We start from the raw sequence: 20,443 nt of genomic DNA on the forward strand, positions 1-20,443 counted from the left end.
CTTTAAAAAAAATATATCATAAAATAGACTTCTATTAATACGCAACTTCCGTGTCATTTAGAGTAATTCTTTGTGTTACATTTGACATATTCAGTTTTATTTTATAAATATTGTTTCCAACTATTTACTATTTCAACAACTCCACTTTAAGCTGTATACAAAACACGTCCTTTTACACTTTGGAATTCCAAAAATGACTGCCAAATCTGTTGTATCCCACGTAACACTTGACAGACAGTATAAGATACTAAGATTCAATGATATGCGTCATTTTATCTAAACATATAGAACAGTCAACAAGGAAAATGAAAACCTTAATAGTTATTTTATTGTTTGCGGTGTCCTCGCAGGCTATGATACAGTGTCCACAGAATGCATGTATGCTTGTAAGATGTGCCGCTGTAACAGAAACAAACTGCCTCGGAAGAATTTCAAAGAATGGAGGGTATTGTGGATGTTGTGACGCCTGTATCCAGCATATAGGTACTTATTATAAAATTGAGAATGGAAATTGGGAACGTATCAAATAGACAACAACTTATTATGTCTTCATTTCAAACACATAGATTGATCAACAATTCTTTTCGTCGAATTTTTCAAACATTTATAACTTTTTCACTATGACTCCCAAATTTAACATGCGTCATACTAATGCCGTCGTTATTTATGATAAAAAGGAGGACACAAACGGATATGATTGAATACAAACGATGTGAGAATTTCTTAAATTGTTTTCGTTCAAACCACAATCCTTTGATTTATACTTTGTACAAACAGGTGACTGAACGGCCTGTGTTATCTACAAATTATTTATCTTATATACGTCAATATAGTCAAGTCAATACAAGTCATACATGTAGGCCGATAGTCCCTACTGTTTACTGCTAAGTATTAGCTATAGATATCATAAGTGCGGATCCGATCTGACACAGAAAATGCATCCCAATTTTCTTTGTGTCAGCACATAATTTGGTTTGAACTGCTTACCAAGTTTGTTCAAACGAGACAGCAATACGTGTTGAAATGTCTTTCTGTAGAAATATAGTCGCCAGATTCCGGGGTATTCTATATTCTGGCTCTTTGGAAACATGAAGAAGTTTCCAAAACTGGAATTTGACCGATTGTAGATGCTCTATGAATATGATTCCATGTGCAGTGTTAGGTTGTCACCAAACCTGACGACAACATGTGATAAAGGCTCTACTAAACTATATCAAAAAAATGATTTTTTTTGTATTCTCTCTAATACTGCATGGATATTTGGATCTTTGGATCTGAAAAAGAAATTGGATTTTTTTTGTAATTTCAAGGTTTTTATATAGCTTAAAATGCCGTATGGGTTTGCTCCTTGTTGATGGATTTACAGTGACCTTCAAACATAAAAATTAACCCACACCAATTTGACTCTGGCAACCATACTATATATTTCTGCATATCTATGTTCAAGTAGACAGCTGGAAACTAAAGTATTCAGAAGGACCTTTATAAATAAATTCGTATCTGCTAAAATTATGAAAACGTGAACGGCCAGTATTTAAAATTTAAAACAATAAAATAAAAAATCTGAAAACGCTTTAAAATAAATGGTAAACTATTCATAAATTTGAGGAGTACTATGAAATCATGCAGTTACAGAGTGGTCATAAATAGCCTTTGTACGTTATCTATTATATGAACATATCTACATTATGTGGTCATAGTAAGCCTTTATCCGTTATCTATGTATGGAAATATTCACAAAAGGTATTTGTAAACAAGGAAAAATTTAATGTTTTAAAGGAAATAATGTTTAATTGTGTTTTTTCACTGACATACATATAATAGTATTGGGGAAATAGAAAGCTTTACTATTGAATCAGACTGAAGGTCTTGTGTCCTTCCTCAATTATTCGCGTGATGGTATGGAGGCGGTTGTTATGATATAATTATAAATAATATTGCAAATTGAATGCTTTTATCCTTTCTTTGGTCGGAAAAGGAGTGTTCATTCGTTCAACTTTTGTTCAACTCAAAGACAGAGAAAACAGAAAGAAGTCATTTTTTTATTTCATTTCTTTTGTTAAGTAAACAAACAGATGACTTACATGTACTACTAGGTTCCCGCTAGGTTAAAGACTTATGACAAACCTGCAGATTTATTATATAAACGACTATTATCAATAGAACAAAATACTTTTTACTACAGTCTTGTTCTCCCAATGGAATATATTGATGCAATGAAGCATCCTTTTCTCACTCGTTATGAAACCATTAAATATAGTTTTTTAACTTAAAGTATGAATATTTGTGCAATGTCATAAGAAATATTATATTGTGCAGAAAGCAAGACTAATGACAATGCTTTATCGTTCATGACGGTAACTGTATAGCCAGACAAGATCTATACACCTATGTTCTGAGTTACAACCATAACGAAAGTTTTCCTTTTAAATACATTGTAGCTGTTTATTGAGTAGATAAATCTTAAGCGCTGGACACACTACAGGTGGGTTGCCATGATGTCACATAAACAGGAGTTCAACTGTTCTCATTTCGGGAAGAGCAAAAATTAGCATTTTTCAGCAGGTTAATATTTAATTGGCTAAGTATCAGAAGAAAAAAGTCTTTTTAAAAAATAACATTTGTATCGATATTTTCTATTTTCATCAGTATAGAGTTTTATCTATCTTTGTTTAATGTTGATATAAATCTGGAAGTTTATACATATCAAAATCCATAACAATTCTTGTATAAATCTAAAATGTGGAATTTCAAGAGATTTTACAATAGACGATCGAGGTTGTGTGTATATAAATCCTAAATGAAACAGTACATCCAGTTGTTGTGGACGGCTCTACATGCTTTAAACTTGACATTTTTTATTGATTTTGTTTGGTGTCAATGTATTCGATTTTTTATCCAAAGTTTTTCCTGGGTAATTCTTTCCCCTATATCAAACAGTGTTATATTCAATGATGGTTATAGTCAGTTGAATGAGATGTATGGTCAAATGTCGACCGACGAAACTCTCTTATGTTGACCTTTTCATTAATACTGTTTAAATGTATCTCGACTATTGTTGTAAGCACGAGAGAAACCTCTATTAATGTTGTTTTCTTCTGTATCCCCGTTTTTTTCATGCGAAGTTCTTTTGAATGCTATGTCACAATATAATTGGTGCAGCAAATCTGCTCAGTACTGACTGCCTGATTGTAAGAAATGCTTGTGTTGCAGTGTTTTGGATGAAAATTCAGAGGAAGAAAAATAAAAATGTTAGACTGTGATCTTTAAATATGATTCAATTCTTCACTTGTGTAGCAGTGAAGAACAAGATCTGAGAGGCGTGTATTTCATAAGTGAATGTCATTGGGGATTGGTGTTGTTGGCATGGATGAACACGTTGCAGGTGTAATATAATATTATAACACTCCGTTCCAAAGTTAGAAGATTTAGAAGCTGCATGGTGGTGTGTAAAAGCTAGTCCTGCGCGGAGTTCCAGACTTATATGTATAAAGGAATATATAGCCCCGAGCAGAATTTAAAGTATCTTCTAGGGACGATTTCCTTCACATTTACGCAATATTAACTAGAGGACTCTTTTTATATATATATATAATCTAAATATGTTGATACTGAACTGTACCCATAACTATGTTATTCTGAAACATAATCATAAGAATTATAACAATGCAAACAGGTTTTCGTTATCTTTTAGATAAATTCAAAAGTACTCTTGAAGATAAAATTTCATTTATATCTACCACATGTCGTGTTCGTGTTCATTTGCAGAGTTTATGGAATAAATTAATCGATGGAAATATAATATTATCTACTGTTGATAAATGTCATAGAAAACATATTACATATGAATAAAGAATCCTGTGGTAATCAAATTGGAAAAAGAAACCTCTAACATTGCGATCGTTTTAAAAGCGTTTCATCTTTATTCCGATATTTGATGCCTTTTGATAAAATACATCACAGTAATTGGTATTTTACATGTATGATTAGATGGTTGTCGTTGCCGTGTACTTTATAAGTATTAATCTTTATAGTGAGATAGGTGAGCCATTGCGAATTAAGTGTGAATGAAGAGATCTCAAATATCAACATTTGTTTGATACATGTTATTTTCCAATATTGAAAACTGTATAGAAATATAATGCCTTAAAATGAAATGGTCACCTGCCTATTGGTTTCTAAATCTATTTTGATCATGTCATAAGAGTCACAAGAGTGTTTAGGCAGTTGACAATTTTTGTTGCACGACGGGAGCATCAAAATTAATCAACAGCAAAATAGCATAGAAGTCAGCACTTCTGTGTTGACAGGAATAATCATTGATATGGCCATAGTTATAAAGTAACTGTTTTCAAAAGTTTTAGTTTTCATAATTGTTTTAAATACTAAGGCTTTTTCTACCTGATGAAAAGATTACCTAAGCTGTATTTGGCAAAACTTTGAGGAATTTTTGGTCCTCACTGCTCTATAACTTCGTACTTCCTTTGGCCTTTTTAACCTTTTTCTTTTCGAGCGTCACTGGTGAGTTTTTTGTGGACGAAACACGCATCTCGTGCAAAATTTTAAACCTGGTATCTATGATTAGTTTATTTACCTAATATAATGCAAAATAACTGAACCATAAAACAAAATGTCCGCATACGAGTAACTGCCATCAAAGAACGATTTTTTAAATCTATTTTAGAGTTTTGAAAAACTAGAGTTTATATAAGAAATGATCATCGAAACAAGATATACAAATACATAGAATTTATACATGTCAAAACTGTCAACTGAATATTCTTTATTGAGTTATTGAGCTAAAATAAGATATAAGAAAATGGGGTATTAGTGCCAATGAGACAACTCTCAATAAAAGTCACAATTTGTAAAAGTAAACCATTTTAGGTCAAACTGAAAGTACGGCCTTTAACGCCGAGACTTGGTTCACACCAAACAGCAAGCAAGGCACATAAAATAACTGTCTTACCCATTATTCGTAATTTTTATCCCAGATCTTCTCATATGTAAATACTAATAATTAGCCACTATTTGTCGATAGATATAATTAAACAACTTGAAATTCGAAACTTAATCAAGATGAAAAACAATTAAAAACAGTCGGATTGGTACAAAAATAAGAAAAAGCTAATAAGACTGACAGCAAGACTATTATATTTAAGAGATACCATCCCTGCAAAATTTGCAATGTGATGTCCAATTTGTTTTACATTTTTGTTATTAAGATTTCTATTCATGCTTGCTATTAATGAGTATAACTACATTTTTTTTTTAATTTTTTTTAATTGAGACTGTTTTATAAAGTTCCTAATTTCAGAAGAATATAAATTTTGTATTTGCAGCTGAAGGACAAAGCTGTGTTAATTTACTCTTGCTTGGAGCACCTTCTACTGCCGAGTGTGAACCTGGAACTCATTGTGATTCCAAAACTTTTACCTGCGTCCATGGTAAGTCAACACTTTAACCTGCTTAAATATCCTATAACACATTCACCTACATGTATGTTAATGGAAATACAGTACACATCTATAATGTACAGTTAATGCACCTATCACAGACTTAGATGACAAACATACATTTTTAGTCATATTTCGTATTACGTAGAGAACACATAAGACTCACATTGGCGGATCCAGGTGAGGAGAGTGATCTTGGATTGAAACCCCACTTTTTTTTGACAACTAATTCTCTTGTATGAGGACATATGGTTTAACCCTCCCCCTTTTTTCATCATATGCATTGCGTTTTTTGGAATACCCTCCCCTTTATTTTAAATCACTGGATCAGCATCTCACCCGGTTGAAGTATATGTCTCGACAGTCGTAATCGTTCAGAATTCGATCAATTACAGGATAAATGAAATTAATGTTGATTGTCCTTGGAAATCAGCTGTAACTGTTTTCGGCTCGAAACAGGATGCATCGTCACTGAAACATATTGTCTATATGCATATGATTATAAAAACGTGAGAAAATCATGTTTAGCTACATGTACATGTATAACTATGCACGTGTAAATATGTAATTCTCCGACAGGTGACGATTTGATTAAGTCCAAAGTCATTTGCAGGTGTCTGATAAGGCAACTTTGTTGTCGATACCAAAATGTCACATGTCTTGTATATCTTTATACATGTATAACCTCCATTCTAAATCCTTTACATTCACGTTAAAGCACGACTGAAGTAAACATGGTGCGAATCTTTGGAATTTTTGTTTATATTCTTTATTTATTTTGTACTGTAGGTAACGCTGTTGCTGCTCCTGAACCATGTAAGTACAACTTTTAAATCATGCTGATCTTACTATGTTTATGTGTGTAGTCACGTTATTTTGGTGAACATTTCTATCAAAATTATTTGGGTTATTGTATTACTGTAAAATCATTTGTTTTTAAACGGTCGTCTGTGCTTGTGATCCGAAATTCATTACATATTTGTTGACTTTCTTTATGGTATAAAATAGATTTATTTTGAATACGCATAAAAGGAAAAGAGGTAACCATGATTTAGTTTGGCCAACCTTAGATCAAATCATTAACGTTTCCGATTCTTCAACGGTGACCACAAAGAGTCAATGAACGACTTAAATAAAACGAATGATTGCTGGTTTTTATACCACCTTTCAGACTAATGCTCTTTTTTTAAATGCTACCCATTGCTTTAATATAGTTCCACTAAGATGTAGCTTATTCTTGACAAGATTCCTATTTTGTTCACATGCAAATGAATAATTTTGAGGTCTACGAGACACTATTCTTCCAAGAGAGAATAAAGACATCTTTACGCTCGTGTATGTAACAACGTATTAGAGTTTAGCGAGAGAAATTTATGTATAACTGAAAAATTATTACACCAGAGTTTTCGATATTACAAACTAGTCAAAACATTAACTAAATTTTATCATCGGTATAAGAAAATAATTCGTAAATATAACTCAACATGCAGACATCATATACGTTCCAATCTTTTATGGTAATATTCTTAACAAAGCACAAAAAAAAAAGTAAAAACACAAAAATACTGAACTCCGAGGAAAATTCAAAAAGGAAAATCAAAAATCAAAAGGCAAAATCAAAAGTCCAAACACATCAAACGAATGGATAACAACTGTCATATTCCTGACTTGGTACAGGCATTTTCTAATGTAGAAAATGGTGGATTGAACCTGGTTTTATAGCTAGCTAAACCTCTCACTTGTATGACAGTCGCATCAAATTCCATTACATTGTCAACGATGCATGAACAAAACAAACATACTCAAAGAGTAAAAATGTCAAAAATAGGGGTACAACAGTCAATATTGTGTTATCATCTTAATATCACTATGAATGACAAAAATGTCAGTATTCACCTCAAAAGCTTACAAAACCGTTAAAAAGACTTATTAAGAAGGGATATAGTTACGACACTGTTGTCAGGTCATTAAAGATTGCATATTTTGGCTTTAATATTGATTCACTTATAGGGTCTTTGCATCGGAACTTAACACATTTATTTAAAAAAAAACAACAACAGTTGTTGGCATGGCACGGGTTATGTTCTTCTCATATATTTTATGATAGTATGATACTAAACCCTAACGGGAGGGATTGTGCCTGATATTCATATGATGAAGACATAATCTTTCAATCGGTTTAATTGAGGTCTGGAGCTGGAATGTCAGTTAACTGCTAGTAGTCTGTATTGTTATTCGTTTACTTTTATACATTGGCTAGAGGTATAGGGGAGGGTTGAGATCTCATAAACATGTTTAACTCCGCCGCAATTTTGCACCTGTCCCAAGTCAGGAGCCTCTGGCCTTTGTTAGTCTTGTATGATTTTTAATTTTAGTTTCTTGTGTATAATTCGGAGTTTAGTATGACGTCCATTATCACTGAACTAGTATATATATTTTTAAGGAACCAGCTGAAGGACGCCTCCGGGTAATGGAGTTTCTCGCTACATTGAAGACCCGTTGGTGGTCTTCGACTGTTGTCTGCTCTATGGTTGGGTTGTTGTCGCTTTGATACATTCTCCATTTCCTTTCTCAATTTTATTACAGCTTAACATAAGACAAATGAAGTAGACGTTCATTTTTCCAAACATTCGGCGAACATGAACATATCAAAATGAAATTAAGTCTTACAATTTCTAAACCAAATAGCCTGACTTACTCTGAAAAAAGATGTGTTACAAGTGTTCCTTCAGATGTTATTGATCTGGTTTGGTTTCCAACCTTTTCTTAGATGGATTCAATCTATATTCATACCCTTAACCCAGATAGATGTATGCAATTGCTTTAATATACACGGTTCAAAATCGTATTTCAGTACCTTCATGTCAAAGCGAGCTTCAAACATACCTTGGAAATCAGCAAAATGGTGTTCCCCTCTTAGGAGCTAGAAAACCAGTATGTGACACCAATGGAATGTATTCACCAAAACAATGTTCTGGTTCACAGTAAGTTTTTTAAAGAATAGTTGTAACATGGTTCTTGTGAAAAAACCCGATCATAAACTTTATGTTTATGTATTTTTACAATGTATTAGTTGTTATCTTTTAAAGAATATGTGGAATTGCGAACATGTGGAATTGCGAAAAAGTGTAAATAGTTTTTTTTTTTATTTCTGTCTTCACGTTTCAAAGATGACTCATGTGTAAAAGGGGAAGACATGAACTGGTATTTATACTCTCTCGCGAGCAAAGGACTTTAAAATATGTAATCATCGATTTCTGATTCTCACTGACCTTTGAATAGGTAGTTTCACAATAACCCCTAAACTGTTTTAATATTTGATACTAATAATTATAGTTTGCAAAATGGTCTCATACAACATATGGCTAACCCAGCAATAATACGTTGGTCGTAAAGAATCCGAATGTAATATGAGTATACAATACAGCACACACATTTTTTCATAAAATATACTCAATTATCAGGTGTTATTGTGTAAAGAAAGACGGAAGCAAGATTGATGGTTACACTGCCAATGTTTGGGAGTCCAGTGGACAAACTTGTCGTAAGTATAACTTTCTATTCAGTTTTATTTCTTTACACCAAGATATTATAATACATCATGAGCTTTCGAAACTCACAAATCAATTTATACATTTTTCATGTAATTTAAAAGTATAATATATTTTTAAATTGATTCCGATACAAGTACTATTAAATGACATATATAAATGGGATTTTAACTCTTATTACTAGCAATTCTCATCTACCTAAAACGCATATCTCTTTAAACGGTTTGACATGCTTCCAGACATTTAAAAACATTCATACATTTCTTGTCATGTGGTGGTTATTGCAGCCAGATGAGAGACATAAGTATAATATCATATTTATAGTACATATGCCATCATGTCCGAAACACGAAGGGTTTTATTTTTTTTTTTGGTTATAAATGTCATTTATGTATTATGAATAAAGAGCTTGTATTTCTCCCTCTTTTTTAACTTGTAATTTTGGTATGTTGTGCCTTTTTTAACGTAATAACTTTATTTGAAAATTCGTCATTAAGATTAGGAAAAACAAATATAAATAGGTTGTTAGCTCTTTTAAGCCAGATAGGATTATGACAGAGGTCAATTGAGTGGACTTGTACTCTTTATTTCTTCTTTCAATATTAAAAGGAAAATTTTGCATTTTCTATCATGTCTGTTTATGACATATGAAATATATAACAATTCATTAATTTTTTTCAATTCATATAATAAGATTTTGCAGTATGTCGACTATAGTTCCCTTTATATTTTACAATGGTTATAACACTTAATATTTCAGAATGCGCCCGTGATCTAACAGAGTATATGGCTAGCGGATTAATCGGAAAACTCTTCTATTGTACCAATGACGGTAGCTACCAGAAGTACAAGTGTGTTGGATCAGTATGTTTCTGTTCCGACTCCAATGGTAATCAGCTTGGATTACAAACTGCTCCAATTGGACAGGTTCAAAGTTTGAAATGTTAAACATCGTTAAGAACAGGTAAATGTAACTTGTTACGAAAATATGTAGGAATTAATTTAGAAACAAGTGATTTTATTTTCTTCTTAGTAAATAATTATGTTTAAAGAAATTGCATATCATAGGAGTGCAGGAGAGAACGAGTATCTTAATCTAACCTTATAGACACTTTTAAGAAACTAAAAGCTTAGTTATATCTATGCATATTTGTACAGTTTTGGATATTAACAATATGAAATAATACACACTTGCTGCTAAATTTAACCAAAGTTCATGTACTGTTATCATTTATAAACACTGGCTGTATTGTTCAAAATTTATTTAAGCTAAGAATTTTAGTAATAATGCTAGTCCAAAGGAGAAGGTTCAGTTAGACCCCTTTTTGGCCCCAAAATATAGCAGTTTTAGAAAATTGTGAAAATGTAATCTTTAAGCTATATTTTGAAAGTAAAATGCTTCTGCTAGATACATATGAGCTGTTTTTGACAATAAAATGCCTAAATATCGCGTTTAAGCATCATTAAGTCATGCTAAATTACTGAAATCTTCAAAATTTTAGCATTTTGGTTAATTTTTAGACGGTTTCTGTCTAAAATGAAAGTGGCCGCATTCGTGTTCATTCATAATCTTGAAATGTAAGTTGTATTTGATGATAATACAAAACATATATAAAGGTTGAGGATGAACACGGATGCGGCCACTTTCATTTTTGACAAAAACCATCTGAAAAATGACGTTTTTTGGCATATTTGATAGATTTTTCATATTTAAGCTTGAATCAGAGCGTGTTTAATGACTAAATCAGTTAAAATCTTTCACATAAACTAATCGAATCAATTGAAATAGACACCTAAATGTTTAAAAAGTGTCCAAAAACTTTCGTTAGATGAACCTGAAATTTGAGGCCAAAATCGGCCCTTACATGACCTACTCCTTTCAAAACAGACAAACACTGGAAGGACTAAATTCATAATGGCGAAAATCAATATAATTTTTTTTATGTTTAACTTACTAAGTTGAGTCGGAAACGTAAACAGTCGTCACCCGCCACGTTATCGCAAAAGTAATTATCACAGCAAAAAGAATAATATGAAGTTGATACACTGGCTTACTGTAATGATTAACTAATTTGTGTTCTCAGGTAATAGTTTTCTATGTTGTGTTTTGTTGACGGTTTTTTGTCTCTTGGTCTTTTTTCGATTTTGCCAAAGAAGTTGTCGATATATCTTCGACTTATATCAATATGTTATCGTTCGCCTCTCTTATATTACTTATCTCTTTTAGAGAGATAAGTATTTGTTGAATAAAGCGTTGACAATTTCTTTTATTTTACAGAAAATTTCAAGAAAAAGAAACAGAATACTGAAAAAAATCGATTTCTTATGTGATTGATAAACAGGACTGCGTTGAATTTGTTATTTCACATCAAATATATATATGTAATTTGGAAAATTAATAAGTCTAATATATCTAATACATATTGTTAAATATTAGTACTTGATTATAAAAATACAAGTTATTATCAAAAATATCAGGCTTATATAATTATGTACGCCAGCCGCGAGTTTCCTTTACAAAAGTTTTATCATTGGTACTGGAATCAAATAGGATTAGTTTTTACAAGGCCAAATAAAGTACGAAGTCAAAGAGGATTTAATAATAAATTGCCAAATAGAGCTTAGTAATTTATTCAAGGGGTAGAAAATCCTATGTATTTGCATTATTTAGCTCCATTAATTTAAAGTGCTGGGAGAATATAAATTGAAATCTAAATAAACTTGAGTGCGTTAATGAAAAAAGAGTGTCGATGGATGCTAATTAAGGCGTGTCGATGGGTGCTAATTAAGGCGTGTCGATGGATGCTAATTAAGGCGTGTCGATGGATGCTAATTAAGGAGTGTCGATGGATGCTTATTAAGGTGACAGTAGTATACCGATGTTCTTATAGTGTTATTCTTATATAAAAACACAAATTAAGGTGCCAAACAAAAACTGCGTGCATCGCATGAACTCCAAAAGTTGCGAGACCAGTGTGTGAAGTAATAAAACTTTGCTCAGTGCTCGGAGCACCAAAACCATGTTCGAAGCATAAAATCCAGTATTTTGATTGGTCGATTTTGGAGTATGAGTACAATAAACTCGAAAGTTTTATGACTTCAAGGCCTGGTGCGTTTTAGGGTACATGTCTTCTGTTAACACAAATCACCCACCATGCGAAGTTATACAAGTAAGTCAAAATGTTACATTGCTAATAGGGCATATTTGGGTGACTACATATTAGACGACTTTACTGGTATGTAAATACCTAAGACCGCGAAAACATGTCGCTAGTGAGTTGAAGCACCGACACATCGTATCAGACAATCTCTACGTATGTTAATGAAAATCGCATACATTTTGTGATTTATAAATATGCTCCAGTGTAACGCATAAACGGATATATGTATAAGCCATACGATGGAAAGTCGATAATTGAAAAATTGAAAACATCAGGTTTAATTGTCACATATTCTAGTTTGAAGTCGTTCATCTTTGCCAATAACGCGGACACAATCAAGATATAAAACAGACCTCCTTCTTTCAGTATTACTCTTTATCCTAATCCTTTAATTGAATAAAGGGTTTCGCTGTCTTTTGGAGGTCCGGAAGAACAAAACAGGTACTTTTTGGCTTACGATTATAAAACATTCGAGTATGATTACAGAAATCAACCAAATTAAATACTGGATTTGTTGTTTCGAGAACATTTTGAACTTCAAGCACTGAGTCAATATAATGATTAAATGCCTGATCTGTAAAACAGACACAACACTATTTTAATGTCATATATTTTTTTGATTATCGTAAACAAAATCTAAAATTGTAATCACAGGTCCTTACGCTTTAATTTAATGCCTGCTTTCTTTAAGGTTATATTTATACTACAAGTATCCAAATATTTACTGTCATGCGTATGAACTATTGCATGTGAAATGCACAGTAATTACATCCTGCAAGGTCCAAATGTATTTTTCTACACCTTGACTGTCCATTGTGTTTGAGAACATGACATACGCAAGAAATTTCACATCAACAATGACCAATTAAAATTAGCTCAAGCTTACAATTAACCCAGACCGAAAATATTCTATAAATAGTGTATAACAAATTATACCGAAGACCTCATTATCACACTAAATACGGCAGCTGTTTTCGTAACCTTATCAAATAAAAAAAGCGAACCATATATCATGTTATTTTAAGACCATCTGCAGGCATTTACGTACACGAAATGATTATATAGCACATCTGCTTTTTCTTTAATATCAATATTATTATAGTTCAAACTGTTGTCCTAACGATGACCTACAGACACCTATATCGACCTCTCAGACACAGCATATATTTCTGTTACTTAACATACAATAAATAATTTTATACGAATTTACTTTCTTAAAAGATTAAAATCATGAATTCCTTCAGAAACTCTCAACTACATTTCCTAAGCCATTGCCAGTTTTTACGAGAAGCGGAGGGAACACAAATAAAAAGTCATTGGCATTTTCAAAGAAAATCACTATTGGACCTTCAATAAAATTGCTTTTTTCGCAGCATTATCACTAAACATAAATTTTCGGCAATCTTAAATATTAACGATTGTGTAAAAAATAACCAATCGGATGCTCCGCTTCATAATTGCAGGATTTCAAAACATGAAAGGAGACGACCAGTTTAAGGTATTTATTGGGGAGGAGGATTTGAGAATAAATACCCAAGACTCGAAAAAATTGAGAAAAAAAATCTTGTTCCTATAATTGAATATTCTGTCCAACGAAATGCAGGAAATGATAGTGTGGTCTAGCAATTTAAGCTAATTGTAACATTTCATCCCCACCCTCAGACAATTTGATAGTCATCCCTTTTCCGGAATTTTTATATCTGCAGCCACCTTAGTGGCATAGTTGAATAAATATCTACGTATTTTTAAATTACTCTGAGCATCGGCGAAGGACTGGTTTCGGAAGTTCATCTACAACACTGGGGTTGTGAGTTATAAACCGGCTCGTTCAAATACGTTTGTGGCTGATCTTTGATTAAGTAGGATTGATAGTTTTTCTCCCGAATGATAGTAAACTTCACCTACCAATAAAACTAGCCGCTAGTATTTATAAATTTCACAAACATTTCTTTAAGAGGCGTATAACACTGCCAATTAATTAATAAATCTAGGTTTTTCTACCTAAAGGATCACATTTTTGCATATTACTACCTATAGAGCTAACTTATTTCTTAACATAATATGTATACAAAGTGTAAATTTCATCTCATTAATCAAAATATTTTGTATTTTGTTATGGGAGATTCTATGTCAATCCTGAATCAAGAAAATTAGGTCACCGACATATAACATAAACCAAATGCAATAAATGGCCTTCAAGACACCCATTTATTAATATGGCTTTATATATCGTCCCTTCTTTGTATTCCTTACATGTCAAGATTAATCAAAGTTCAACCTATCATTGTTTTTCAACCATCAAATAAGGGTTATGTTTTACTTTAGTAAAGGTTAAAAAACATAAGCTAGAGTTTTCTGTTCGGACTAAATTCTGATAGTCACCTTGAATTATTTCTACATCTTTTTCAAATCAACTTGAATTTTCATAAAAACTTTACAGCTACATTCATCTTTTAGAATGCCAGGTTGTTTGGTAGTTTGGGGCATTGATGTCAAATGTAAGGATTTAATTAATAAGTAAAAAAAAGCTAGAATATTCAGTTATGATAAAATTCAGATAGTCACCTTTAATTTGTTTTTAACATTTTTTTCAAATCAACTTAGATTTTCATCAAAACAGGTTTCTCAATTAAATATTGATCATACAGATAGCACTTGTCTTTTCTTGGAATTCCATTCCATTTTGGTTTCTTACCCCAAAACATCAATCTATAGAAATAAGAAGTGAAATGATTGCACGGTCCAAGTAACGTAGAAGTTAACATCTATAGGTCACGGCACGCCTTTAAATGCTCCAAATAAAACTTGTAGAACAATTCAAACGAGAAAGTTGACGGCTTGATTAATCTTTAATCATGTTAACGAAAAACAAATACGATATACAACAACAAACACAACCACAAACACAGGCTCTCATCCCTTAACAGGCACACACAGTTTGCGACGGGATTCAACGTGTCTGCAGACGCTAAGACCTCCACTATTCCATATCTATAGGATAACAACTTCAGTAAAAACTCAACAAATCAATTTGATAAACCAGAACATATACTAAGAGGAACACAAACAGTAATACAGAATCATGGAGCAAAGACTTACATATCGTTTCATAGTCTTTAAAAAACATCAAATGGGTATGATGTAAAGACACCATTGACAATCAGAAAACATTTCATTGTTATTACAATGTCATAAAACGTTTTCAATACACACAGAACACTTAAAATTGTGATCACATGTCCTTATGCTTGAATTTAAAGCCTGGTGTCTTTGATGAGAATATTTATACTACAAATACACAAATATTTTATTATAAATTATATATTCTGAAAAACTTTATGCCATGCGTATGAACTATTCAGTGTAAAATATAAACTTTTTTCATTCCAAAATGGTCCGAATTCGTGGTTCTATAATAAAATTAACGGTACCAATTTTCTTGCACCAGATGCGCATTTCGACAATACATGTCTCTTCAGTGATGCTCGTGGCCAAAATATTTGAAATCCAAAGCTTATATAAAAGTTGAAGAGCTATAATCCAAAAGATCCAAAAAGTATAGCCAAATCCGTGAAAGGAATCAGAGCTTTGCATGAGGGAGATACATTCCTTAATTTAAAATAATTTCTATCATATAACTTGTACCGTGTATCTGAGAAAGGGGCATAAACAAGAAAACTTCCCAGCAACAATGAACAATGAAAATGAGGCAAATGAATACGCACCACACAACAAATCATTTTAATATCAGTTTACAATTTTTTCAAAAGTTCAAAATCGTAAATTCCTGCAGAAATCTGAAATTTCATTAGTCATGTACGTATTTTTGAGGGAAGACTCTATTTGAACTTCAGCCAAAATGGCTGATTTTGTAGCATCAGATCTTAATATAGATTTTTCCCCCTGAAAATGTTAACGATTGTGTAACAAAATCATTTTCAACCTGTTTTTTTTTTTAAATAACACTGATTCCCCAGCTGATTACAGTCAGGATGTCATAACATAAAAGGAGACGACCAAATTTGGGGTATGAGTTTGGGAGGTTAGGGAAATGAATGTCTAAGCCTTAAAAGAATAGAAAAAAAATAATCTTGTCTAAAATTGAATATGCTGTAAAATTAAAATGTGACCTAGCAAAGTCTAACTTTTAACATTTTGCCCAAACCCTCATACAACTAGATAGTCAAATCTTTTCCAAAATGTCATATCTGCAGCCGCTTAAGTTTCCTATTTGAATACATATTTATGAAATAAGCATGATAAAGTAAAATAACAAAAATACCGAACTCCGAAGAAAATTCAAAACTGAAAGTCCATAGTATAGTTATATTTGTTAGGCAACTAGTTATTATTCTTTATTATTTGGAGGTTTGGTTGGGACTGGTTTCAGTAGTTCATCTACAAATGTACAACACTGGGGTTGTGAGTTTTACCTTGCTCCTTCTAGTGTGCTGTTGTCGCTGATTTAAATAACAAGGATTACTAGTTTTTCTCCCGAAGGTAAGTGTATCTCTCCGGTCACTCCAGCTTCCAGCCAATGAAACTATATGCTTTATATTTGCAAAGATTTCCCAAAGTTGCATTAAACATTATCAATCAATTAATGAATCTAAATTATGCTACCTAAGGACAATCATTTTCAATTTTACAAACTATAGAGCAGACTTTTGTATTAATGATATATAGTCAATATGGGACTTTCACCTCATCAATTAAACTTTTTTGTATCGGTGATTGAAGATTCTGTCTCATTCCTGAATCGAGAAAATTAGATCAATGACCTATAATATTTGCCAGATACAACAAATGGCTTTTAAGACATTCATTTATTAAAATAGTTTCACCTATCGTATAAAAAAGAACATGCGGTATGATAGTCAATGAGACAACTCTCCACAAGAGACAAAATGGCACAAACATTAGCAGCTATAAGTCACCTTCATCTATAAGCAAAGCAAATATTGCATAAACAGCTATAAAAGACTCCGAAATAACAAATGTTAAATAATTCAAATGAGAAAACTAACGGACTAATCAACCTACAAAAAAATGAACGAACGACAAATATGTAACACAGCAACAAACGACGAAACTGAATTACAGGCTCCTGACCTGGGACAGGCACATGAATACAGAATGTGGCGGGGTTAAACATGTTAGCGGAAACTCAATCCTTCCCTAAACTTGAACACTAGTGTTTAAAACATAGGAACGAATTATAAAAATCAGCTGAAAAAGGCTTAACTTATCAAATGGAACATAGGATAAAAACATGTAAACGTAACAGGGTACATTAATCCCAACACCAAACTGACACTAAGTACAGATATGAGAGTACTCGCAATTACTGACAGCTAGTTCAAAGCCAATAACAACTAATATAAAAACAAATATTGCATCTTAGACTAAACGTCTCGTTTCTTCTTTGTATTTCTTACATAATAAGATAAGTTTAAAGTACCTACGTGTCGTTTTTTTTCAAATATCAGAATAGGTTTATTTTTTCCTTTCAGACTTTCAGAGACATATCTGACACACTGTTCATTAAATCAATTTTGTCATATGATTTGCATATTACTATCCAAGCCATTAATGTAGAGAATTTCAATTGAATGCCTCGAGTCTTCTTTGTATTTCTTACATCACAAGATTAGTTAAAAGTACCTACTTATCGTTTTTTCAAACATCAAAACATTTTATCTTTTACTTTCAGACTTTCAGAGACAAACCAGACACACCGTACATCAACATTTTTTATATGATTTGCATATAACCAAACAAGCCATTGATTTAGATTATTTCAATTTTTACGGATAACAGTACGATTAACGATATATTCTGTATTCCAACTTCTTAACAATTATTTGTTTTTAAACCTCCGATCAACAAAGCCACCTTGACAACCTTCATTTTGCTATTATTGCTACATTTATTATTTGCATATGTGTAAATAATCAAGTACAACTTTTTTTTTACACCATTCTAAAATTATCACATCATTTTTTAACCTATAAAAATTATTTCTAAAGTAATCAAAAGACTTGAAATTTTACAAAATACCAATAAGGACATATCACATATATGTTGTTGAACAGCCAAAAAATAAAAGTTCAATAGAGTCCGCATTTATGTGATATATCTGACATTTTGGTATAAAATTTATAAATATTTCGAGTAAAGTACGATATTTTGCAATTTTAAGCATCTTTCCCTTTGTTTATATAGGACTGTTGAAACCATTTTCAAAATAATCAACAGAGCGTCTTCGTTTACAGTCTTGATTTAGTTGTCAGATATGTATTTAACTAATGAAAATTCGGAACTTAATTTAATTATTATGAAATATTTTCATGATACAAAAATCTGCCCACAAAAACTCTAATTGGTATGTCTAACTTGAGTCATCATTGATATGTTCATAATAATAAATAAACTGTTAACAAAACTTTATTTGGCCTTTTTAACATTTTTTTATTCGAGCGTCACTGATGAGTCTTTTGTAGACGAAACGCGCGTTTGGCGTAAGTGCAAAATTTTAGTCCTGGTATCTACGTTGAGTTTATTCACTACTTATAATCAATAAAATACAGTACATGCGTAAACATTTTAAGCAAAAATTAAAACAAAACAAAAATACCGATACTTAATGAAATGGCATTAGATAAGAATAAAATAGGTTTATGTCAATGATGCAGAAACACAACAACAAAAATAACAAAACATAAAATTACAATAACTTAAACCTTCATTTATTTAAATTAGCTATTTTCTAGTTATGAAGAGAAAAAAAATCATGTCCAATAAATTTTCAATTATCTTAATTCACAGTAAACTAGATTTATCGTTTCTTGACATATTAGTCGGTATATATATCAACTGAAGTCAAAACATTTATTATTAAAAAAGGACAAACAATTATCGATCATAATATCTTCCATCCTACATAAAATGTTACATGTTCATCTATATTTCATAAATGAACACACACAGTTTGCGGTGAGATTTATGTCTGCAGACGCTAAAACTTCCACTAATCCGTATCTATAGGGTAGCAACTTACGTAAACACTATAAAACTCAGTTGAAAAGGGTATAACACATCAATTCAATAAACCAGAACTTCAACTCAGAGGAATACAAAAAGACATGAAGTACAGACTTGAGAGATATCGCAGTTTCTGAAAGCTAGTTATAAATCATGGAACTTAGACTAAAATATCATTTCATACTCTTAAAAGTGGATTTGATGTGAAGACACGATTGACAACGAGAAATAATTTTCTTGTAATAACAATGTCATAAACCATTTCATTACACAAGAACATTTACAAATAGTGACTACACGTCCTTATGCTTGAATTTAAAGCATGGAATTTTGATGAGTATATTAATACTACAGATACACAAATGTTTTATTATAAAATACATATTTTGAAACACTTAATGCCGTGCGTATGAACTATTAGTGTAAAATATATACTTATTTCACTCCAAAATGATACAAATTCGTGGTTCTATTACTTGTACATTGTATCTGAGAAAGTGGTATAAGCAAGAACACTTCATAGCATCAATGACCAATGAAAATGAGGAAATGAAAACGCACCACACAACAAATCCTTATAATATCAGTTTACATTTTTTTCAAAATTTCAAAATCGTGAATTCCTAAAGAAATCTCAAATTATATTACCTTATCATGTACGTTTTGCGTTTTACCTTGCTCCGTCCAATGTGCTGTTGTCGCTTATCTTAATTAACAAGGCTTGCTAGTCTTTTCTCCGGAAGGTAAGTTTATAACTCCGTTCACTCCAGCTTCCTCGCCAATGAAACTATCCACCATTATATTCACAAAGATTTCCCAAAGTTGCATTAAACGCTACCAATCAATTAATGAATCTAAATTATGCTACCTAAAGGACAGCCATTTTCAATTTGACAAACTATGGAGCATACTTGTTTTTTTATAATATGTAGTCAAACTAGAAATTTTATCTCATTAATTCAACTTTTTTTGTTTAATCATTGGTGACTGCAGATTTTGTATCATTTCTGAATCGAGAAAATTAGATACATTACCTATCATATTAGTCAGATGCAACAAATAGCCTTTAGGGCATTCATTTATTAAAATAGCTTGACCTGTCGTAGACATAATAAGATGTCGTATGATTGCCAATGAGACAACTCTCCACAGAAGACCAAATAACACAGCTATAGGTCATCGTACGGCCTTTAACAATGAACAAAGCAAATACTGCATAGTCAGCTATAAT

The 20,443-nt window shown here is 31.8% G+C and overlaps 1 protein-coding gene across 1 annotated transcript; it reads left to right on the forward strand.

Annotated features, from left to right (window-relative positions):
• The first annotated feature begins 142 nt into the window (after nt 1-142).
• LOC139512663 (uncharacterized) lies at nt 143-11,479 on the forward strand. Its single transcript, XM_071300446.1, has 7 exons — nt 143-483; nt 5,343-5,447; nt 6,246-6,272; nt 8,311-8,440; nt 8,921-9,000; nt 9,768-9,971; nt 11,286-11,479. The coding sequence occupies exons 1-6, from the start codon at nt 258-260 to the stop codon at nt 9,953-9,955; spliced, it is 756 nt and encodes a 251-aa protein (XP_071156547.1). The 5' UTR covers nt 143-257; the 3' UTR covers nt 9,956-9,971; nt 11,286-11,479.
• Nucleotides 11,480-20,443: the final 8,964 nt, after the last annotated feature.

This window comes from Mytilus edulis, chromosome 2 (assembly GCF_963676685.1).
Source record: "Mytilus edulis chromosome 2, xbMytEdul2.2, whole genome shotgun sequence".
Classification (NCBI taxonomy): Eukaryota; Metazoa; Mollusca; class Bivalvia; order Mytilida; family Mytilidae; genus Mytilus; species Mytilus edulis.